Source organism: Zeugodacus cucurbitae, chromosome 3 (assembly GCF_028554725.1).
Source record: "Zeugodacus cucurbitae isolate PBARC_wt_2022May chromosome 3, idZeuCucr1.2, whole genome shotgun sequence".
NCBI classification, from domain to species: domain Eukaryota; kingdom Metazoa; phylum Arthropoda; class Insecta; order Diptera; family Tephritidae; genus Zeugodacus; species Zeugodacus cucurbitae.
In genome coordinates, this window is record NC_071668.1 from 23932479 (window position 1) to 23958757 (window position 26279).

General features: G+C 32.7%; 1 protein-coding gene across 2 annotated transcripts; it reads right to left on the reverse strand.

Annotated features, from left to right (window-relative positions):
• Nucleotides 1-25393, reverse strand: Slc1a2_0 (excitatory amino acid transporter). Of its 2 annotated transcripts, XM_011188471.3 has the most exons (8): nucleotides 24813-25393; nucleotides 23396-23759; nucleotides 17321-17500; nucleotides 7066-7399; nucleotides 5497-6087; nucleotides 4244-4573; nucleotides 3278-3389; nucleotides 1-2914 (listed from the first exon to the last, which is right to left on the reverse strand). In XM_011188471.3, the coding sequence occupies exons 3-8, from the start codon at nucleotides 17481-17483 to the stop codon at nucleotides 2759-2761; spliced, it is 1686 nt and encodes a 561-aa protein (XP_011186773.1). In that variant the 5' UTR covers nucleotides 17484-17500; nucleotides 23396-23759; nucleotides 24813-25393; the 3' UTR covers nucleotides 1-2758. The 2 variants fall into 2 exon arrangements, with proteins under 2 accessions (XP_011186773.1, XP_011186772.1); XM_011188470.3 differs by lacking the exons at nucleotides 23396-23759; nucleotides 24813-25393 and having other exon boundaries at nucleotides 17321-18975.
• Between the last annotated feature and the right edge of the window lie 886 nt (nucleotides 25394-26279).

Below are 26279 nucleotides of genomic sequence, written 5' to 3' on the forward strand. Positions count from 1 at the left end.
ACATTCCACACTTCTTCAGGATCAAGGATTTGCGAGTTTACTTTATTCCTGAAATGTGGAGTACGTTACGAATTGTATACACAAATAGTATGAATAGTAAATCGTCTTATTACAAGTAAGAACGCCCAGCCTATTTCGATTCTATAGTTCTCATAAGCATTTCTTTTAAGCAACTGATAGTTTTTAGATTACAATGACTGACAAGAAGATACAGATAGTCGTGAATACATATGACAGTCTCATACTAGTTCCAAATAGAAAACGTATCTAGTTGAGATATGGACCAAAATCAAATTTATTTCATTACTATAATTTTCTTGAATTGGAATAAAAGTTACAAAACTTTTTTGAAATAGAAATCTTTCAAATAATTTGAATAAGGAGATCCCGGGATAGCAATATGATTTCGAACAAGTTCAAATGATACTGCTAGATGTCCATACAAGTAATTATTAAGCTATACCTTGGCTAATTGTACGAGTTGTGTGTCAGAATTTCGCTTTACGTGCCAATATCGAAGCGTATACACATAAATATATATATAAAAGATCAAGGAATCCTTGTTTCATAATACATTAGTATACACAAAAGAAAATTTAAATTAAAATTGTTTCAATTAATTTATTATTACAACTTCTTTTTTTATATCAAAACATCACAAACGTTACTGAGATACACAATAGGCTTCTCCATCAATACCAAATATCAGCGTCCACATTGCAGCGCCCTTCTCTACTAATACTTGTATATAATAAGTATAGTGTATATAGTATGTGTTTTACGTACATACGTGTAAGTGGGTATATATAGAGTCTATCGTGCGGTTAATACAATACAATATATGCTTTTAAAATCTTACGAATTTCATAAATATACAGATATGTACAAATATATTGTTTCGCGTTAAAATAATACATATATATTTTTTATATATTCGCTAAATTAACAAAACAGAAAACAACTATGCGCCGTTGAAATTTTTTAGTATTTTATAGTTTTTAAAAATTTGCTTAAAATCATATATGTACATATATATGTAGGTGTTTAGGCGTATATAAACAAGTGATTGCTACTACAGACTTTTGCAACAGATTTTCATTATTAAAATATTTTTTAATTTTAATATTTTTTTTTTAAATTTCATTTAGTTTTGTATTTTTATTATTTTTTTTATTATTATTATATAATTTTAAAAATTAAATTTATATTTTTTATTATCAATTTTTTTTTATTATTATTAAATGTATTTTTTTATTTTATTTAATTTTATTTGTATTATATTTTTTTATTTTATAAAATTTCTGTTTTAATTTGTTTATTATTATTTTTTTTTAATTATTTTTTTTTATTTTTTATTTTATATATTTTTTTGCATTTTCACTTTGTTAATAGTTAATTTGTATTATAATTATGAACTTTTGTAAACATTTGCTGGCTACTTTGGTAAGTGTATATAGGGAACATTTTTATTTGTGTAAAAAATTTTTTGGTAAATTATTAAAAATAAAAGAAAATACATCATCAATTAGGTGGGCTCTCACAATTTGCTTATGCACATAGATACATATAAATTTCAAAAAATTTTGCAACATTAATATTTTTTTTGTTTTTGTTGTTTTTCAAAATTGACAGTCTCTATTTTTTACGGATGTAACGCTAAATGTCACGCTGGGGTGTATACAGACATACATATTATACATAAATGCTAGCATAACAGTATGTAGATATCGGCATTAGAACAGTTATTTGATTACATTTGTTTTTGTTAAATACTAATATTGAAATCACACATATATTTGTGGGTGTGTGTGTGTATTTATGCCATAAATTATGTAAGTACTTTATGTAATATTTAGTATATATTTGCTACATCCGTTATGTATATATTTACGTTATAGGATTTTGTTTTTGTTAATTAATTTTCCTGTTATCCGCTATTGGCTTTATTGTTTATGTCAATACTTGTTGAATGCTGCTGATTACTACTATGCTACTTTCTTTGATTTGTGTATTTGTAATTATTTATGAATGTTCAGATCTCCATTTAGTTTAATACTTTTATGTATGTGTATATAAAGGGTGGTTCATAAACATTTTATATATTTTTAATATATTTTTTCTTGTCAATAAATGGTGGTCCATAAACTGTTTGAAAAGTTTTGATTTTTTTTCCTATAGAAATGTATTTCTTTGGCTTATCAACTGTTCATGCAGAAATTTTCATAGAAATTCAATTATGAAAAAAAATAGAAATGAAACATTTTTGAAAACCGAACTAACCAAACCTGAAGTAATTTTATTTTAAGACCAATGACATTTTACGGACTTATTCGTGTCTGTAAAATATGACACCGAGTTTAAAAAATATTGTAATTACTGAAAAATAATTCGATTTTTTTTTTTTTTAATTTTTAAACTAAAAAAATATCCTCTATATGTACCACCCTCTATATTTTCATAAGCTAATTTAGTGTCGCCTAGGAATGGGTGCTAACGTGAAATGTTTTCAAGCCAAAAAGTTAATAAGAGCGCATGAAATTTATGCCAAAAAATATTTCAAAATAACACTAAAACTAACTAAATTTAAAATACATTTCTACTATATATACTCGTAATTCCCGTCTAAATACCAACTCCGATACATGTAAAGACATTATATACTTTCATACTTAAAAATTACAATCTTGCGTAGTATTAATATTGGTTTAATGAGAGTGCTTGAGTGCGTGGTGAATATTCAAAAAATTGTAGTCTAGTTTTAGGCGCGATAACCGCTGTTCTCCTTCTGCAGATTACTGCTGTTAATCACATTATTGATATCGATAACCACCGAATCGGTCATCGAACACTTGCTATCCAACTCCGTTTGGCCCTCGAGCAATGCATTTCCGTTTGGCGTACCAAGTGGCACTTCCTGTACGAAAGAAATGGGAAGGCATTGAAAGCACATTATTAGTAACAGTTAGCGTCAAGTTAAAAGTAATAAGTTTAATTTAGAAATATCTGACAACATAGTAAGTAGTATGGTAGCTGTACTTTGTCGCTTCATTTGCCTGGCGGTGGTCGCTGAACGCCATGTACTCTCGTATCTGCAATCGGATTTTTAGTGATCATAGCAAATAGCATGGGCTCGTTTGATTTACACAAACTTTATATGAATTATGTATGTATTATATGGATTTACCTAAGTACAATCCTACCGTTTTTCGTCGGTTTTTCTGTTTATTTTTGACACTTTTTACTGTTTACTTTTAGGCATTAAAGCCGATTGCATTACCTGATAGAGTATGGCGGCATCCAGTGCCATTAGTTCTTTGCGTGACAACTCCTCGACGACGGCGGCGGCATAACAATCGCCCAGCATGTTGTTGGTGGTGCGCATGCGATCTCTGGAAAAAATATGAGGAGATATTGTTAGATTCATAAAAAAACACCATTTTTCTAAAAGGGGTTTAAAAAGAGGTTCTGATCAATCCTAGATATCATCGTTCCCTTAACATTTTTACAAAAATGAGCACCTAAAGTTCATATCGCTTCTATGAAAGAGAACCACAGAATTTTAGTTAGAACTAGTCTTCAAAAGAGAGGTTCATAAATTTCACAGAGATCAGACAATTGGTTCATGAGATATTACATTCCGGATTATGCCAGGCGAGGTAATATTTGTAAAGAAAATTTTGTAGAAAGAACATCGAATTGTATCCACAATTGTACAGACTTGGGCCCTTTCGATTATTCCCAGTCATCAGACTTAAAAAGACTATTCGTTAGGAAGAACTCGACTAGAGTTAGTCTATCTTAATCACCTATGATGGTGTAGTACATTCTTGAAGATGAGATTTTGATTGGCGAGATTTCGTATCCCAGCCGAATCGGAGTCGTAGTTCTGTGGGGACAATTTTGAGACGATTCCACAGTTTTATTGATCTCGGAAGGAGTTTTCACGTCATCGACCGTTCGTCGCGATTCTCGATAAAACATAGATTCTCTGGTACACACAAAATATCAAAGCAAAGTCGAAGCAGTGGGCTTCTTGATCTGTCGAATTCGTTGTCCATGGTTTCACAATGTGTGATCAATAGAAACTACCAGGAGAAGAGACTGCAATTTGAATTGAATAATAAGGATATCGTCATCACGGAGGATGGCTTAACTTAACCTATACTAACTTACATCTCCTCGAAAATAGAGTTCCAGACTCTATTACATACATATATACATGAAATTTACAACAGATACTCACACAATCCAATCGACAGCAAAGAGTAGTGTCACATCCTGTACCGGAGCATCGATGGCAGTGAGAACCACCAGCAGTAGGACCAGAGCAGCACTTGGAACACTAGCCGAACTCATAGAAGCCGCAGTTGAAGTCAATAAAACAGTCACCAGTTCGCCAAAGCCCAACGGTATGCCACTCATCTGAGCAATAAAGATCGAGGCGATCGAAATGAAGAGTGCCGTGCCATCCATATTGATGTTGCAGCCGATCGGTAGAACAAAACGACTAATGCGCTGATCCACACGCAATTTGTCGTTCATGCAGCGAAATGTGATCGGCAAAGCGGCAGCACTGCAGTCGGTGGAAGTGACAGGCAGTGGCGGTACGGTAGTGACAGCCAAAGTAAAATGCCAAGTTTCGAGGTGGCGCAGTAACCCAAATGGTAGATGCCAGATTTTGAGATGGAGCATTTCCGTGTTGAATTGAAGTTGCAGTGATGATTGGATTTCCGGTTCGATTTCAACCATTTTGTATGCGAGATTCAGTCAGCCATTTTGTGATTGTTGTTGTTTATTATGATTTTATAAAATTGTGGTTATTGTTTTGTTATTTTTGTAAACATTTTCAGTTTTATGTTGAATTTTGGTTGGTTTTTGTTTAAATGACGCATTGCGATTGGTTTCGATTTTTCGATTTTTTTGTTTTTTCGAAATAAAAATGTAAATGCAAATCAAAAATTGGAAACCAAAAGAAGGAAAAAAAAATATTTGTAGCAATTAAAATTAGGTCTAACGGTGCTGCATTCATTAAACATAGGCAAGACCACGTGCCAACAACCGCTTATACACATAACTGAATATGGGTGTACTCAGAGTATACTCATATTTAGTGAAGCAGTTGTTGACCCGTGGACACTTGAATGCAGCCATCGTTAAGGATATACTATATAAGATTTATATATATAGATATATATATGTGTATGTAAATACTATATATAATATGATCGTACTCATACATATACCGTTATGAGACAATTTCTGACTATTAAAAGTGCGCTCGCGCATATACAACAAGTACAATAATCAATAATCACTAATCAAAAATGCAATTATCGCAGATACATTGACTTCAGATACATTATGAGGCTGCACAATAAGTACATATATATGTATGTATGTATGTATGTATGCTCTTATGCGTTTTATATGATTACATACATACAACAAGATAGTTTAACATAGTTTTACATATTTATGTAGATTATATTCGCTTACGTTGAGGCTGTCGCAAAAGCGGTCAGCATTGGCTGTATAAGTCCGGCATAGAATTTGAATGGATTCCGTCGCACGAATACAAAATATATCCCCTGCATTATAATGAATTGATACAGGCATACGCCAATCAAATTGGTGAGTATGAACCACATCAGCTGCTCCATGACCAAATGTAAATCGTTAACGCCCAATATCTTGCCAGCTATCACCGAACTAATACCGATGGGTGTTAGCCACATGACGCACGTGACCATCTTCATGATGACCTCAAAGACGGCCGTAAAGAAATCCACCACAATTTGTCCCTTCTCACCGATTGTACCCAAAATGGTGCCGAATACCAGGCAGAAGAAGACAATGCCGAGCGTGTTGGTGCCACTGCGATATTGTACTACACGTATTAGGGCTGGTTCGATTACGTCACCTCCTTGTTGTTGTTGTGCTTGTATGTCTTCAGTCGGTTCGAATTCGCTGCCGATGGCGGTGTCGTTAAGTGTCTCATTGAAAGTATGCAAAATATTTGGTTTGGGTAGGTAAACAGTGTGCGCTTGTTGAAAGGATGCCTGAAAGAGATTGTCCGGGAAAACGTTTCTGAAAATAAAAACAAAAAAATTGAAAAGAGATAAATGAAGATATATGTATTATATAAATAATAAAAGCAAGAAAAAATTAACTACTGGTCATTGAAATAAAACTTATCTCGTAAAATCTCAAATATTTTTTTTCAATGTGGTAGCACTCTTCTAAAAAATATTCAAAGAAAACACTTCTCTCTCTTGCTTAGTCTCTCTTTTAGTAAACATTTACTTGTTCGAAAAATTTAAACAGGTGGCAACCCTTATACAAACTATTTCCGACTGCAAACTTTTTGTACCTCTTTAATTCGAAGTTCATATCTTCAAAATTCCTTCAAGAGGCCAATTAAAATACTAAAAGGTGGCAACTATTCTTCAAAAAATGTTGGAACAAACTTATCTTGAACATTTTTATTTTAAAATTAATTTAATAAACTTTACGGCTGGCAACCCTGTTCGTTATTATCAGCTAAATGTGATTTTAAAACACTTTTTATAGTTCCCGAGAGACTTTAATTATTTTCCTTCCGAACGTGGTACCATGTCGTAAATTTAAAACTCAAACGATTTTTTGTATTGAAACATTGACCAGCCACTGTAATATATACTCCTTAACTTTAACTTACGACTACATATGAGTCGCCCTGTCGACACTGCCTTATCATCATAGTTATTGCAGAAGAAATCTGAATTATCATACTGTATTATGCTAATTTAAAACAGTGATCCTCAAACTGTAACTAAGTTTAGCATTCCCATTGCGTACCCTGCAATCTACATTTTACACTGGCTCACAAAATGAACTATTAAAAAATTTAAACGGCGTGTGAATATGACTTCGCTAACAGGGTGACACAAAATCACACTATTTACGAATAAACGTTTTTAAAAACTACGATAACGTAAATGCCGATACCGTAATTAACTAAATGTTAATTAATGGAATATATTATAAGCAAATTAAAATAAACGGATTTATATTTCATTCACTCACCTTCCCAAATCCAAAAGACTATCCAATAGATTCACAGCCCTTTTGTCAGTAGAACGATCGGCGGTATTATGTAGATTAGGATCACCAGGATGTATGAGCAACACCAAAGCAATGCCGAGCAGCGCGTTGAAAAACGAAGTCGTCACGAAGTAGACCAAAGTGCGCAATGCGATTTTACCGTTCATTTTTGCATTTAAACTAGCCGAACCGGCGATCAAACTGGAAATGATTAACGGTAAAATCATCAGCTTCAAAACGCGCATAAAGAGTTCGCCCGGATAGGAAATCAGCATTATAGAATCCTCATGTAAATTCAAGGGCCGCAATGAAAAACCTTTGAATGGGAAAATAAAATATTATTGATATTATGTAGAACATTTGTCAGAAAACCTCAAAGAGGATAACATAATTGGAGAGACACCTCGATATAATACAAATAGTTAGTGTAAGCGGCAATGACAGATGTGTTCTAAAAATAATGAGAATTTACGTTAAAAAAATGTATTAACTTGTCTATATTATTGCTGTCGCTTTTAAAATAGTCCCTGTTTAATATCATACACTTATGTCAGCGTCGAAACACTTCTTAAACTCGATTTTTGGGATAGCCTTTAACTATTTCAGCGATTTCTCTTGCTAGTAAAATACGGCCTTAAGGTAATCTTTATTTTTGGAAATAGGAAAAAGTCAGACGGATTTATGCCTGACGAATATGTTACAGTATTGTTATACTCTCGCAACAAAGTTGCTAAAGAGAGTATTATAGTTTTTGTTGTTTGTAACACCTAAAACTAAAAGACTTAGATATAGAATCATATATACCAAAGTGATCATGGTGACGAGTAGATTTGAAATCCGGATGTCCGTCCGTCCGTCCGTCTATCCGTATGTACAAGCTGTAACTTGAGTAAAAATTAAGATAACTTGACGAAACTTGGCACAAATATTCCTTGGGACCGTGAGAGGGTTGCATTCGAAAATAGGCGAAATCGGTCACGCTTCAAAATTTTTGACAATAGTCCCGTTATTTTTTGAACACACCATAATAAAAGGAGTGGTTAATATTTAACACTCAATTTATCAAGAACACATATAAGAAATGAACCTCGGCCAAGAATATATCATAATTGTCTTTATATATTCATCAAATCTTGGGGAGTAGCGAATCGAACAACCAAATGGTATAGACTTACATAATCAATAATAAATGGAATACTATATATGTACATAAGTGGTAATACCGCTTCATCAATCAATCAAAACAATTGCTTTTCGTTAGTCGAGAACGGCTGAATCGATTTGGCTAATTTTAGTCTTGAAATGTTCCTGAAGATCTAGGGAAGGTTTAAAAGATGAGAAATGTTTGAATAATTGCAGGGAAAACTCAAAAAACAGCCCTCTTATTTTTCCCATAAAAACGTTTTCTATAAATGATTTGTTGTTCGTTAGTCTCGCTAAAAGTGGAGAATAACAGAACCAATTTGGCTAATTTCAGTCTTGAAATGTCCGCGGAAGTACAGGGGAGGTTTAAAAAGTAAACAAATATGGAAAAATTGCTAGAAAGATAATAATAAAAGAATTGGAATGTGTGCATACGACTGAATAACTTTGGAACAACAAATATCAAGAAATGTTCCATTATTGAATGAGCAACAAAAGAGTGTATTTGATGAATTAATGGAAACAGTGGCCAATTTTTTCTTGATGCGAAAAATCTGTGTATCATTGATTTTGGCAACAACGATCTCAAAATGGCATTGCGTTGGCTCTCGCATCTATTGGAATTGCTGCAACGCTACTAGAAGTTGGAGGAACGGCACATTCGACACTGAAGCTTCCGTTAAACATACAAATCAATGAAAGACCTGTTTGCAACGCAATCAGCTATGACAAAAGTGTTGAAAAATTGTAAACTGATGAGTTCAATTCTCTAGAACCACTTGATATAATAATGAAAGTACTTCCTGTTATTTCAGAATCAACAGCGCCGGATGAATTGAACACACGTCTAAAGTCATCATATTTTTGGCGGTACGTGATAACCAAAAAACCGTGATTGACTATGAATATGCGATTGTTCCTGCAACAGGATAGCACCGTAGAAGAACTGCTAAGAACTGGAAATGGGTTTCCAGTGGTTTGATATCAATTTCACCTGCCATTTGTCAATTCACTTAAACGAAAGATGAACTCATCGCGAATGTTTATCCGAAAATTATCGTAACTATTTTCGGCAATTTTAGCTGTCAAAAATACCGATGTTAATGACTTAAACTATACGATTCAAGTCAAATTTCAACAGATTTGTGTTGAAAATGAAGACATAGCCGTGAATTATCCAGTTGAATTTCTAAATCCTTTGGATATGCCTGGCATGCCGCCGCATCATTTGCGTCTCAAACTTGGATCTGCCATTACTATGCTTCTCAATCTTCCTGCGCAAGCTGCGTTACATTAGAAAAAATTTAGAAAAGTTGCAAATAAACATTTTCAACACAATATAAATTCCACTTTGGTATATAATTTCGCGCAGGGCAATGTCTGCGAGGTCAGCTGGTAATTCATATAATACATTCTTAACATTTATTAGAGTAATAAATTTGAACAAGACATTGTAAAAATGTAAAGGGATTTTTGATAACAGACTCTCTTACTATAAACTCTCTCTTACTATATACTCTTTTGTATAGTATTTAACCGGTGAGTTGAAATTTAGCGGACACAAAAGGAATGTAATTTTACTAAAATAATTAAGCAATTAACATATTAATTTAGATAATTAGAAATATTATGATGTATAAATATAAACATCAATGGAAAGTTTTCAATGTGCTTCAGATCTAATCGAAGTGAATAATTTTGCTATTACATTTAGATATTAGATATTTATCAAAATGATGGATGGAAGCAAATGCTCTTATGTAAATTTAAATATCCACATACATATGTATATGTATATACCGTTATATGCTGGTATTTACATATATTGTAAGCTCAAGACATGGCCGAGTAAAAGCAAGAGTACACGAACGTCACTTCGTTCATGTAAACTAGGGCAACAAGCGCAAGGTCACATTCGTTCGTTCGCTTTTTGTATGTAACACTCATACATACATATATACAAATAAACATACAAACATATGTGTACTTATATAAGTGCCTTTGCCATTTTTCCGTGTTTTGACAACACAAGTGAACTTGACAGCCATTCAAGTGTATTGTTTGGCTGAGGGAAAGCCAGTGAACCGTGAGGCACGCCACACACAGGACGGCCGATAAAAGATAATTCGTTTAATTGCAAATTACAGCGCCACATGTAGACCGTCGTATGTCCTCCGCGTGTTGCGGCAGCGCGTTAATCGTCGATGGATGGGAGCGAGACGTTTGTGCGGACGCGTATCAATAAAGGAGGCAAACAACAATAATGCTACTTGTTTTCAATGTTGGCACTCTCATTAAGCTAATTATAATGTGATAAAGCATTTTTATCGCGCTCTCATGTCAGAGGGCAAACATGCCGCAAGTGTCAGAAGTTTACACGCCCACGCGGCAAAAGAAAATGTCATTTATTACATATATATAAATGTAGCAATTACAACGATTGATTTTAAGCAGTTATTATTGAATTTCTTCAGGTGACCAGGCGGAAGGTGAGCTTTCGAAGACGTTGAAGTCTATTTTTGCAACTTGTGGCAGGATGAGTTTTTTTAATCGTAATATCAGTTACTAATAATAATATGAATTCATTTCGAAATCTAATTTAATATGTGGTTGGCTTCGCACGGGTTTAAACAAACATTTCAAGAGTTATAGGTTTTTACCACTCTCCCATACATATTATGACCATTAGTCTCTGATGTCCTTTGTCTTTCTCTCTGATTATGAAGGCGTTGGGAACGCTCAGAGTTCGAAGCGAAATTATAGAAGAACTGCAGAAAAGTGTATTTACTAATATTTAGTTCTTCAAGCTGCTGCCCACTCGTTACTTGACCCTCAAGAGCGTACTTGAGAGGTTTTGAAATTTTGTTCAGCAAGCAGTTACGATCGCTTCTTACTCGACCCTCTGGCATGCAAGACGATTTTCAGTTTCAGATTAGGATTCTCCATCACGGAGTCTTTTTAATAACCTCACCTGGGAACTATTTTCAGTAAGTTGAGATTCTAGCAATAAATATAGCCTATGTTACTTGGGGTGAAAAGAATTTTTGAATTCGGCACAGTAGTTTTTGAGTTTATTCATTACAAACATACATACAAATCTATCCTCTTTATAATAGTAGTATAGATAAAATTAACGCTTACATCTGTACGTCTTGATATTCTCTCAGAAATAGAGATTAATTTGAAGCGGCTTCCTTATGGAAAAGTCTTTTATTAATATACTGGAAGATCAACTTCAATTGAATTTTAGCTTTCGATTCTCTCTCTTTCTTCCTACTGTTTCCGAAAAATCGATCCACAAAGGTGTTGATCACCTTTACTAACTCTCTTTTAAAATAAGTCTGTTAGAGTTACAAAAAAAGATAAAAAAGTTACAGATTTGAATTAGTTCCAAACTAGTTCAAAATGCTCAAAAAATAAACCAGTAAAATTTATGGAAAATAATTTGGAGTCACAAATGAGGTGAAGTAAAATAAAAAGGTAGTTTTTTGTTGTTTTATATATTTTTTTGTGTATTAAGGCTTTATTTCCGGCCAATATATATACATATAGTTTTATAACTGATGTCTTTCGGCCTAGTTAACTACTGAATCAGCATTTTCAGTCGTGAAAGAGAATTTCACCTGAGTACTTAGTTTCATATTTCACAACACAGTTTATTAACTGTTTATATGTATATATACAAATATACATACATATATATATTTATATGTACGTGCATTTTTGTGCAATCCAGCAAATTTAAACGACCATTCAAGTGCTACCTTTACACAAGCGCCCACGAATTCTAATTATACTCAACTATCATTTGCATTATGTAAGCTATTAAATTGAATGCGACAATACTTTATTTCGAATTATTACCATTATATATAATAAATATCTGTGAAGCAACAATTTCGATTCAAATTCGCAAATTATTTAATATAGCGGTAAATAATTAGGTTATTATCTTTTTATTACTTTTTGTTAAAACTGTATTTAATACAGAGAGAATTTATTTGAACGTGTTCAATGAAAGTAAGTGTTTACTGAACGTGTTTTAAAATTATAAAAGTAACAATGGAGGAACTAACCGTTGACGTATATTGTATATATTTATATATGTTTGTTGACTAAATAGTAGATAGTTGCGGATATTAAATGAAAAGTGGTTATAAAAACGCAAAACTATTAACAAAAAAAAAATATATAACAAGTAAGGAAGGGCTAAGTTCGGGTGTAACCAAACATTTTATACTCTCGCAATTTATTTATTTAAATTTATTAATATTATATAAAACACAATTTGACCCACATATTCGTCATATATATTGTATAAAGTCCATTGAAAGTTGGAAACCATAATATTAGGTTAGAAGCACCGAAGTCCTCGTGTTCGATATATGGGGCCTTAAAAACCTATGGTCTGATTTCGGCGATTTTTAGAATGGGGAGGCCACACTATAAACATAGTATTTGTGCAAAGTTCTGCACCGATATCTTCACTGGTGCTTACTTTATATATTGTAAAGTTAACGATTCAGATCGTCTTCAAAGTTCTGGTATATAAGAAGTAGGCGTGATTGTGAAGCGATTTGGCCTATTTTCATAACATATCATTGGGATGTAAGGAAACTATTACAAACTAAGTTTCATTGGAATCGGTCGAGTAGTTCCTGAGATATGGTTTTTGAACCATAAGTGGGCGACGCCACGCCCATTTTCCATTTTGTAAAAAAGTCTGAGTGCAGCTTCCATCTGCCATTTCTTATGTGAATTTTATTGTTTCTGACGTTTTTCGTTAGTGGGTTAACCCACTTTTAGTAATTTTCAACCTATGAAATATATATATATATAGGAGAAGTTATGACCAGATTTCAACCATTTTTGCCACATATACACAATATTAGAAGTAAAAGATGTTCTCTGAGTTACATTAAAATATCTGAAAAAATACTCTTAGGCACTGAGTTCTTCATGTTCGGTATCTGGGACCTTAAAAAGTTATAGTCCCACAAGTGATGTCCATTTTACATTTTTTTTTTAATCTGAACACTTTTAGTAGTTTTCTACATAACCTTTGTATGGTAGATGGGCGTGGTTATTATCCGACTTCACCTATTTTTATGATATGTAATGCAGTAAGTAAGGGAAGTGACTGCAAAAAATTTGGTTTGTATAGCTTTATTTATTTGATATATACAAAAAACCTATTTTAGTGCGATCCTTTGTACCAAATACTATTACAATTTTTTTTTTTTGCTTTAACATAAAGCAGAGCCACAAGTGATTCTTTCTCATCTAATTAAAATACTATCATTTCGAATTTTACTATAGTATATTATTGGAAATTTTTATAGAAACAAAATTTAAAAAATAAATCAACATAAATATATAGCTCTACGAAGCTCATTGCGAAGAAAATTGTAACTGATTTCATCTAATCTTTATTATTAAAAAATCAATACTGTAAATATCCGTAAACAGTGGCAAACTTCCGAGATCTACCTGACATAAAATACAGTTAGCTGTAATCGATTCGTCACTTCTCTGCTCGCTATCTTTGGGCACTGTTCACTTTTCAAAAATTGTACATGTGAAAACTCAAACAAAGTTATCCAGTTGAATTCGTGAAAGAGAGTATTACTAGATAGTGCGTTCTATTGGCTTCTCTATAACACTTAGCCAATCGATGACAGCTATTGAAAAAACTTCTTAATAGAGCCCACTTAAATCTATGTCACTTAAATCAATGTTTTGTCTTTTACTTTTTGATTTATTTAAAAATAAAAATATGAATTCTTCTATTCAATTCTAAAACACTATTTGACTAAAGTCTAGTATAAAGAAATCCATTATTTTTACTTGAAATTGAATAATTTAGAATAATTCGATTTGGTTTTGTTCGACAAATTTTCGCAAAGCAACATCATTCGTCATCGACAGGAACTTGGTGCCAGGACCGATCTATAAGAGGATTGCAAGAGAACGTCGATTCTCTTTTGACATGTGTGGCCTGGCGTTATCTTAATGTCAATTCTTCAATAAATATGTAAGTAATAGTTAGAGGTGCTGTATATTATTTTTGGGTTAGAATACCAAAACTACGGGATATTAATATTAACTTTTACGTAGCCACATAGGATCTCACCTTATTTTATGATCACAATAATTATCTCGTGTTTAATTTGTCGTAAGAATTTCTCCATATTTTTGTAAGAACTCTAAAAAAGATTTAGGTGCGGTGATGTTAAATTACCACCTTAAACTCATTTTGAGACGTTAGAGAGGCCATAAAGTTTCTTGTGGGAGACACTAAAGGATTTCTTAATAAATTAACTAACATTTTAAACAATTTGGTTCTATTGATTCTGTTTCATTTAAAACGAAGAGCAATCTTCGATAACTAAGAAATGAATTATGGTATTTTTTACCAAGTTTATCTAGATGATTATTAAATATCACAGCTCATTAACAAACTATATCTATGTCGGGAGTATATAAAACGCTCCTTTCTTTTCGTCTCCTTAATTGTTTTTTACATTAGTTTAAATTGTACCAAGTAGCAGCTGTTGGACAACAACAGAAAGTAATTATCCTGATGGAGTTTATGTGTATTAAATAAGAGCAAGCAATAAAATGTGAGCTTTTCCTTCCATAACATGAACTAAGAAACTGAAGCTATTCAAAATATTCTAATCTACAATTATATAAAATACTATATACACCTACATATGTGTGTATGTAGAGTATTTATTCAACTATAGGAAGTAGATGGAGGCACATTGAATAGACAATTACCGTTTATTTTTAGCAAATTTAATGGCCTGTAAATCGTTAGCTCTTTGCTCCTTCCGTTGAAACAAGTTTCACTACATCATCTTGTGGCAAATGTGCTGAATAAATGTTTGTGATTATAGCTATGTGAGCAATGAATGGTGAAAGTTTTCCTCATTTCATGCTCAAGTGTCCTAGTTACACATACCTACATGGATATATACCAATACTTGGTACTATATATATTTATTTTCTTATTAAATTGTTAATGTTGTTATAATGAATGCATGGCGTGTCTCAAAGCAATTTCTTTCGCAGGAAAATAACTGATTTTCTTGACATTAAACTTTGCGGCATAGTTTTTCAAATTATAAGACAAATTAATCAAATCCAATATACCCTCCCATACGATATCAGTAATCCATAATAAATGTTTTGTCATATATATATAAATATAATATTTATAAGAAATATAAAATTAATAATGTAGTTGAATGTGAGAACAATATGTAAGGAAGCTACATTCGGTTGAAACAGAAAATAAGATATAGGATCAGGGATAGATATTATGCGATGACTTTTTTAAGCTAAAACACAGTGGACATCTAGAGAGTGCTGGTACCAAAAATTTAAGCGGTCTATAAACCGATATTATATTTTTATATCTGACTATGAATTGTATAAAAATTTAATTCTGAGATTTTCTAAGCTTCAACTAATCCAAGGTTTTCCATGAAGAGCCATTTGATGATTCATCAGCAATATTCTTCGAGCATAATAACATCAACTGTAATCAATATCTGACAATATCGACGCAGTTTTATAATAATTTATTGATAATAAATATTATCGTAGAATTTTTATAATGTTTTATATGTTATCTTTAAAAAACACAATCTTATCAGAGACAATACTGTCAATACTATGTATTGACATGTCATTTATTTTGATTACTAATTCTGGTCAAACGTTGTCTGTTGTATATTGTGCCTCATTGATTCACCCCTCCTTTTACCGACGGCTCGATACGAAGGAGTACAATGATAATAAATCATGATTGCTTGTTAATATTCTTATTAAATACTCATAAAGAACTTCAGGTAACTTGTGGAAACCAAAAAAATATTATAAAAGAGATTAGGACAGTTCCGTGCCGGTACATCTTTGCTTGCGTTTGACGTGAAAATGCATTAATTCGTGACGTTATGAAAGGAGTGGAGGCTTTTTTTTCAACTAATAAGAAAAATTGAAAGAACGGTGCCTCCTGATTGGCAATTTAATATATAAAATATATGTTTAAGAAATACTACAGTATTATACACAAAAAAAATTATTATTTTTTAAATATAATTTTATAACTTTTTAGTACGGTCACCACCTGATTAAAACTAAATTCAATTAAATTTATAATTTAAACAAATGTTACAGCATAGATATTAAATTAAAGATTTAGTGACCTTATAGTTGAAAATATTTTCTAGAAGCGTTGCCACATATTTATATTCTTTATTCGTTACAGTTGGAGTATCATGTTGTGAAAATTAAATGACAGTATAAAATTTTGTTTCAAAAGATGTATGAAATAAATAAATGATATGATAAAAAATAAATGTTTTTAATCAGGATTATTTTAGTTTTTAATTCACGAGTTTGGGACTATCTTAAACATGTATACCGTAGGACAAATCAACTGTCCACTGTGGAACCGGTGAAAGTCGAGTTGCAAAGTAATGCACTGGGCGATAATTGCCACCGCCAATGTCATCTCCGTGTTAAAGTGGACAGTTGAACGCATTGTCTAGGTATTGAGCTAGAACTAGTACTGTCGTTAAAATAGGTAGTTCTTTCTTAGATCTAGGGTAGTCGCATTTTCTGCTGGGTACTAATAACTTTTGAAATGTTTGTTTGCCAGTGCGAAGCCGGAGTGGTCTGCTAGTTGTATAATGTTGCAAAATGGGGATTTTAATAATAACAATTTGTAATTTTAGTGCTCTAATGTTGTCATTAAAAATGTATAGAACAGCTCAATAGCAGTTATTGCTTATTATTATATAAAATATTTACGAAACATAAATAATATTTATCCGTCTTAGCGATAAGTTATATGTAAACGATTTTTCAAAATTTTATATTTTTTTTAATAATAAGCTATGAGGATTCCTTCCAAAAACGTCCAAAAATTTTAAGCGTTGAGTCGAAATTATTTATAACAATAAAATACATTTTTCATACTATCTAGCGGTAGAGTTTGTTCCTAAATACTTATTCCTATACACAAGAAGCCAGCTGAAATTTAAAAGTAAAATAAAGTACATAAAATTATTTGTCTACTCACCGAAAATGACACCCAACAAAACACCGGATAGTGTCACCAGCAACATTAGATTCTCCCGCAACCATTTCCGGTAGCCGGTGAGTTCACGTGGCGCACCGCTACGTTCCGTGGTCTTCGGTGGCAGTTCGGTGCCATTTACAGTTGTACTACTGGGCGGGCCCATTTTCGCAAAGAGATAATCTGAAAATTGTTCAGATTTTTCCATTGTATAATTGGACGCGCTGCCCCAATTGGCCACTTTCAATAGATGCGCTTAAGCGCTGAGCGTAAATGTGTACGGTAGTTAGTAGTTAGTGGAAGGAAAGAGAAATGACTGCAAATGCGGGTTCCAAAAGAAAAAAAAATTAAAGCTTGCACTGCGACACCGATGGTACGGTGCGAGTGAGTGAATGGCAAACGGCAATGTAGATACACAAGTGTGTATGCGTTATTTAAGCCGCAGCAATCGATAATGTTGCTTGGGGGTTTTTTGCTGCAATGCTTTCTTTTTTCAGTAATTACAATTTCTTTATCTTCCTGTTTGCTTTGGCTTGTTGGCTCTTAAGGTAATTGTTTATTGATCCATAATGCGGGTAAATAGGTTTCTATTTTCGTTTAATTGCGTGTGATTATTTGATATTTTTTTTTTATTTTATTTTTGGTTAGGGTTTTATTTTTACGTGATACTTTCTTTACTTTGTGCGTCAGTGTACAGTCTATTATTATTACAGTTATTATTATTATGGTTTATTAATTACTTTTTAAATATTTCACATTAAATTTAAGTATATTAATTAAGTACGCCATTGATTTCGCAGCTATATTCAATTGTTGTTGCTAACTTTACAGTTAATTGACATAACGCTCGTCTGTGTTGGTGTGTGTGTGTGGCGCAACGCAATACTGTTGGGCTACCGATGCGGTATGGTCTTTTTGGGACGTGAATGCCGCCCACTTGTATAGGCGGCGGTCTCGTCCGGGACGTCTAGTAGCAGTTGAAATTTTAGTATTGGCTCCGTTGTTGTGGTTTCTTTGAAAACCTTGTACGAAATTATTTAAAAAGCGTTAATGAGCAGACGAAGTGTATATTTTAGAGTGAAATAAACTCAAGCGTCGATTTTTTTGATAGAAAAAAGTTTCGAAAATTCCAATAGATTATTGACACAGTACTGAGGGAGGCAGTTATTCGCAGCTGCTGCCAGAAATGCACACGTTACGTTATTAAATTCGTAAAAATTCCTTTAGAGTCAGTGACGAGAAAAAATCAATTAATCTTCACTTATTTAACACTGCACCCGAATTTTCCGAATTCTGTCGAAAAAATCGATTTTCAGTTTCAGTCCTGCACACTTAATCTGTGTCAAGTGTCGACCAAATCAGAATGTGTTTGCACTTCTCACTTGATTTGTGGGTACACAAAAGGGCGTTGCACCGTCTAGTCCTGCGGACACTTTGCTGCTTTTCGCCAGTTGTTTAACTTCTTCAAACACTTATTTGCTTATAATATTTAATTAAACTTCATTAGCTTTTAATTTTCGTAACAACTTCCGCTTGCATTCACTACTTTTCCAACTGTGTGCTTAAAAAAATTTTCACTGAAAATATTTTCACTTGAATTGTGATTCGCAAAACGCAGCAACTCGTCCAATTCAGAATACCAAAACCGAATGAGCGTAACTACGCTCACCGTCGGCCGTTTTATAGCCAGCGCTCTCGCAACAGGATAAACTCAACGGAGCCAACGTTTTGAGCACGTGCGAAGCTTTTATGCGGCAAGTGTAAGCTCAGCACGTTTAGTTTATAGCAAACAAGTGGCATACCTACATATGTATATACATATTATATTTTCATATTTTCAAAAAAAAAAAACACAAAGAAAAAAATATAACTACTGCTGTCAGTAAAGTGCCTACGTAGCAATATAATATTATATATAATATTATTTTTCATACTTCTCTTACGCTGACTTTGCTGTTAATTAACAATTCATTGCTTTTCGAAAGCTCACTAAATATACTACATATGTTATTATTGTTGTCACATATACCGGCATATTCCAACTGTTGCTTATATGAAGATTGACAATTATTGTTATTGGAAAGACATTACATAAATAGTTTGAGTGAGTGACAAGCTTTCACCGGGCAGACACTTATTGAGCCGATAAATTGAACTGATATCTCCAATCATTTGTTTTGATATTCAAACAGAAAGGCTTTTGGGTGTCATATTGAAGGACTTTTATTGGATATTACAAATAAATACATATGTATCAAAATAGAAATAATAAATAAATATGAATGCTAAAGGCTTGACATTTTTTAATTTATTCGCTAAAATCATATTAGATTTTAGAGGTCACAGATAGGTAATATATTCGACAAAGACGTTTGGGGAAGTTTATTTTCACTTTTCATTGTCAATTACAACATATAAGGGACAAAATTTTAATCGTGTATACTTTTCATAACGCCAGGCATTTGATGCCATATAAGCTGATGTAATAAAACTGGTACATGGAATGAATTTTGAGTGGCCAGGAACGATTCTTTTGTATATGACTCAAGCAGCTCACGACAGACATTCGTTTTAAGGCGAGCTAAAGTGAGAAGGCGAAGCCCGCTTCTGCGGTTGTGCGTAGGGTTTGGGGCCCACCACGCCACTAAATGTGGCGCTCTTTGATAATAATGTTTAATATCTTTTCCCCTTTGTGATGATTAATGTAATACACAAATAGTCGAAAATGATGTGTTTTTCAATTCTTATTGTAATCCATTTTTTAAAAAATCAATTACAGGAAACTTACTTTTCGTCTTACTTTGCGTGCTCTGGCTTGAACAATTTTTTATGGTTTTCGATGAGAATAAGGCAAAGAGTTTCTTGAGATCTAGTTGATCTGAGGTACGGCTTCAGGTACGATAAGTTTAAAATTTGAAAAACTTTGATCTCCACTGGCAACTGACAATATTCTGACAGAAACCCACAAGCACTTGGAAAGATATTTGGTTTTTTTTGACGAAGTGTTGAAGAACTTGTAACAGCCGTTTGTAGGTTTGATACCCCGTAATTGTTTCAACTTTTGAGACAGCTCCAATTCATTTAATCCTCATCAGTTTTGTGAGGGATAGATATGAGCAATCTTACGATTGTGAGTAAGTGGAAAAATCGTATAAAAAACCCTATAGACTTCCGTGATTTTTTAACAGCTCAATTCCTCAAATTGGCGCCCAGAGTAACCGCTTACTTTGCTCTAATGCCGACCCTGAACTTTCTCATGAAGTTAGCTTACCCCTTATTCTACATTTCTAGAAAAATACGGTTAGTGTTGTCCATTTAGTATATTTCCTAACTTTTGGCACCTCTAACAATCCCAAATTCTGTTTTAATGGGTCTTTTAAAAGATTCTCGGCAATTTAAGCTTTCTTTCTTTTTTCTGTCTTTCTTCTAAATATTCTAATTATATTTAATGAAACATTGTATGTATATATCTTTAGAGATAACCCCACTAACTAGGTTAATAACAATTTGATTTTTTTTCTCCCAAAAATTTGCAAACTTTTACTGATTTTGCACCTCTTCTCTGTTACTAAAATATATAGGGATATTGCGCTAAATTAAATCAATTAGATTCTCTACACGTCCACAATACTTAAATTTAATATCACAGTTTTTAATAGACTTTAAGATTACACGGACATGATGAAATAATCTTTTTCAGAAAATAAATTTTTATTAAAAGATCTACACCTTACCCGATTAAAGAAAAATTATACACAATTTTTTTGAAGTCATCTTCATCAGAACATATCAATAATCAACAGTATTATTCAATATTTGATTTTATAGTTCCTATAGTAAAAAGTTGATCATCAAAGAGAAATCTCCCTCCAAATGCAAGCCAAAAGCAATAATTTCCTCATACGATCGATATTAATACGCAAAAGCAATTTATTGCTCTCATAAATCGAAGAATCGTCGCATTATTGTGTGTCACCCTGTACAAGAAAATTAAGTAGCCGTCACATTGCATTGCATTTTATTTGCAGAATTTGAAAATGCATTTAGGTGCATGCAAAATATTTAAAAATAGTTTTAATTGTTATTAATCTCTTCTGACATCGATTTGGTTGCCCAACGCCGGCGTTGTTGCTCAAGTTTTTATTTTATTTTTATTTTTTCTTCTGTTTTGTTTCGACTTTCGCGTTGCATGTTGCTCGTACGTCTTCACAAATTAGTGCCCATTTGTGAATCGCATGATTTTTACCTATGTATGGCGTTTGAATAACTAAACAAAATGAATACACAACGCAAACTGTATTGATGATGATGCTTCTCTTTGACTATTTGCCATTTGGCAAAGTAATTTATTAAAGCGCCTTGCACCGACTGACACTTGAAATATTTCAAATAAATGCATTTCGGTATAATTAAATGGTAAATGGTTGATAAATTACCCAACACACGTGTCACGGCAATAAATATATATTGAGAATTTCCAAAAATACTATACAGGAGAATAGTCCTTTCCGCATGGGAATCAATTGGTTTCAGACTATTTAGAATAGTTTGAAAATGTTAATTTTCTCTAAATTCTTCTAACTTCTATGAAATTAATTTTCAAATGTATGATGTTATAACTACAGATTTATGACATGAAGACCAATTCACCTTCAAAAATTATGAAATTATTGGTAAATATACACACAATGAACTTCTCATTTGACCCGACTACCCACTCTCACTTTTCATTGCTGACGTCGAAACCAAAATCAAAGCCATAAGCCTTCGCAAAGTTTTTTTAAATCAATAAAAAGTCCTAACGTCTTCACACTCCTTTCTCCCTGCGCTCGTGTAGTTCAAGTGGGGTCAATCACACTTTCGGACACGCAATTTCCGTGTAACCAGTAATTTTCACACGTATATTTACTATTTATGGAACCCACAAGAAAGCCGTTCATATTGATTTCTTAAAGTTAACTATTTACAGACTAAATTGATGACGCGCAATTATAACTGTAATATTCATATTCTTCGCATTTTTCGAAAACGAGTGGGAATGTCAGCTGACTAAGGTATTTGACTATTGTGGAAAGTTTTCTTTTGAATTTATAAGTGGATACGACTGATTTTATCGATTTCGTGTGACCTCAATGGCTTTGTTGAATGAAAGTAAATACGTAAATGAGCTATTATCTGAGTTGAAAGAATATCATTCGAGAATTTGAAATTCTTAAAATTAAACCATTCTCGGAGGTTATATGAATAAAGGCTTTTATACATAAGATTGTTCTACATGATTTTTTAACTTAGGGAAGTAAGGATTAGTAATGAGTCTCTAAGATTAACAGAGATCTCGACAGAAAATAAAATTCAAATATTTCAGAATTTATTTTTGAATGGAAATATTTTGCATTTGTTTGGTGATAAACTCGACCGATTTTAACAAAAAATTTTCCGAAGTCTATCGGAAAAGTTGGATAAAAAACATAATATGAGGATTTCAACATATACCACTTAAGGGGACACACAGTTTCCAGAAGAAGATAATTACCAAACCATAATAACGTATAGTTGAAGAAATTATTTTAATCTAGGAAAAAAAAGCTTAGGATAGATAGGTTAAAAAAATTTAAGAAAATTATTCAATTATTTAATTCATATTTAATGAATCTGGGATATATTCCTAGAATATTATATTGTAATCGAAATACTAGATTAGGGTCTTACAACTCTTTTCTTGAAGTTGTTTAATTATTACAACTTTTTTTAACTGGTTGTAAAATTACAACCGAGAAAATTTAATTTCCACAAAATTTTGTTTTGTCGGAAATTTGAAAATAAATTAATTATCCTTCTAAGACACTGGTTATTTTTCAATTCTACCCGAAATTACGGATGGAAAACATTTTTTGTATATAAATTCCGTATGCAACATAATTTATTTTTTGTTTTTACTTTTTCATCCCCAGTTATTTAATACCAACAAAAACCACCATAACCGTTGAAAGCAATTAAAGGATTTTCTCTTCCCTTCTTGTACACATTTACGCCACTTCAATGAATATATAAAACACCATATATTTTGATGCCACATACCTTTAACGACTAACCACAATTTACCCAGTTTCGCAATTTTTGCAGCTCTACGAATATAAGTGAAGATAATTTCGGTATTGCACCTTATGCGGCGCCTTAGCTGTCGCCTTTCCGCTTTGTGTACCGCTTCTTTCAAGTGCAAGTCAACTGATAAAACCGTTCTATTTATAATGTTTGCGTTCTCTTGACGCTCTCGCCGTTTGTGTACTCGTCTAATACACTAGAACGGTACGTGGCTCTAGTACGCTAGCACTAACGTATCGCCACCGAACTTAGACTGACTAGTTTCCGCAGCAATTTATGCTGCAGTTGCATCAACAACTTCAAGATTCTTTGCACCGCTGTAGCCGTTGTAGTGGTTTTACTGCAACGACACAAAGGAAATGAAATGTAGTTGGTATTGGAATTAATTGAAGTATTAAATATTATATTTTTCTATATAAAATTCGTTTAAACAACCAATTTTTCTTTTCCTACATATTTTTTTAACTTGAAATCAGAGCAACTTGTTTTTATTATTTTTTTATTTGAAAGAAACACTTTTACAGAACAATATATTTTTAGTTCCATAACTATATTCAAAGTACAATTATCCACTTTCAATATTTCTTCTTTCCGGTAAATAGATAAATCTACTCTTCTGAAGTTGCTTTTGAAAGTCGGATGACTTTTTATTAAGCTTTTTCTTCACAAAGTACACTGATGAGTATATTTTTGGGTGATATATTTAGAAATAAGTTGCATAACACAATTTTTTTTTCGCAGTATGAGAACTTTAATAGATTTATTACGACAATTTGTTTTTACAAAAAATATTTTTTTACAACCAAAAATTCACATCAAAAAGTAATTCCTTGATCAGTTTTTTTTTAATAATTGTGGAATTTATACAATAATTGTCAAACAAATTTCATGTTAAAAAGTTCTAGTGTAGAGACCTGGTAACTACTAATGACTCCCCAAATATTTTGAGCTAAAACACCATTTTTGGTTTTCCCGAATTTTTGTCTTTCGAAGTCATTGAACTTTTCGGGGTCTCTCAGGCTGACAACACCCTACTCAATTTTTTATAATGGACATTTCTTCGTATTTGCCAGTATTTGGAACTTTCTGTTGATTATATATATTAGGTAGCTTTCATTTTACAACCATTGTCAAATTATAACCGTTGTAATATTACAACTAATACCAATGTTCGAATGAGTTAACTGACAAATGAAGAGCCCTAAATACTTGGAGTAGGTTTCACTCTTCAAATAGTCACATTTTAAAGTCTAAAGTTAATCTTGAAATTACTAGTATAGACTTTCTTCTTTAAAAAGATTTTCTAAACTATGACAATTCTTTTAATTTTCTTAAACACCACTCAAATATATTAATTGCAAACTTATACAAATTTGGATTCGCCCAAACTAACCTTTGAATTCACACGAAAAAAAAGCTTTACTTCTCCACTATGATACAAGAGAGAGATTCACTTTGATCAATATCTAATTCCAGTTACCAGGACATACACAAAGGTTGCCTGCGTCTGGTACTTAAGATGCGCGTCAGACGACTTTTCGCTTTCGAATAAGCGTTTCGCTCCACTGTCTGGAGATTAAAAAAACGCACAACAAGCGATCGAATCACACGCAATTTCAGGAAGTTAATTTTCCACTTGCTCACAATGCAACAATATGCCTTACGAAGCTACGCACGCCACACACAAGTTATCAAAACAAACAAACGGTGAGAAATTACGCGCCAATCAAATGCGAAAATTGGCGTTGCTTTATTGGCTGCGTGTTGTAAAATTAACGGCAAAATTAACGCTGCGTGTTTTGTAACAACGGATCGTAGCAGGAAAATTGTCGAGCAGAGCAAATTGCCAGAGCTGTAAGTAAGCGTTTGGATACGTTTAACGAACTGCGAAGACGAACTACGATAACGAAAACGACTGTCATCAAATCGCGCTGAAGTATAACTGCGAGCGTATCGAACGGAAATTTGTTTGGCTGACTGACCGAACTGCACGAAATTGTGGTCGCAGCGCTAGACATGACGCTAAGCGGTTGCGGTTAACTTGTGGTCGTACGTTTTGCAGATGGAGAACACACCGTATATAATATATATATGTTACGACACATATGTGGAAATGTGCGATCCTCTCTGTTGTATTATTGTATTGTCTATATGGTGCAATGTCTGGGGGTTGACGAAAGCAAAGGGTGTAATTCAGCGCTGCCGACAATATCTAAAGTGAGTATTAAATTAAATTTAGCACAAATTCTCAAACATGGTGCAAGCAGGCACATATATATGTATGTACAAATGCTGTTATTACATACATTCATATATAGATATATAAATGTATATATGACGAGCAGAAGAATCTCTGCAGGGAATAGACTACTTATTTCTTATATCAAATGTATATATATATCGAATTTTTATTTGCGTAATTCAAGAGAATGTTGAAAAAATATATATGAATATAATGAGTTCAGAACTATTACTACAGATTTTTTCGAACTTCATCAATCTTTTTTAGTATTCTTTCGAAGGTTCTGCTAATCGTTTCCGAATAGATGACGAATCTTCTTCTAAGATTTTTTTGATAAAAATATCGTAGAACCCAAAAATTCGACTTCATATATAAATTTTCAAGACCCCGAGATACCAGATACCGATATTTTTGAGATATCTCAATAAAATTCAGATGGTACAAATCCAGATATCAGAGTGTCATTTTGCTAAATTTAATAAAAATCGGATCAATACTTCCGCTAGATAGGGGCTATATATCTGATATACGGGTTTTAGAAATTCAAAAGGACTTTATTTCGATTATATTGGTCAAATTGGAAGTTATCTTAAAAAATGCATCATAGAAAGTTTAATG

What these genes read in the sequence shown, in the direction of transcription:
- Slc1a2_0 (XM_011188470.3), bottom strand. Translation starts at nt 17,525, where the DNA reads ATGGAAAAATCTGAACAATTTTCAGATTATCTCTTTGCGAAAATGGGC. An exon ending in AGTCTTTTGGATTTGGGAAG is followed by an intron (nt 6,088 to 7,065) that starts GTGAGTGAATGA and finishes TTTTATTTTCAG; the next exon opens with AAACGTTTTCCCGGACAATC. An exon ending in TTTGCTGTCGATTGGATTGT is followed by an intron (nt 3,390 to 4,243) that starts GTGAGTATCTGT and finishes TATTTTTTCCAG; the next exon opens with AGATCGCATGCGCACCACCA.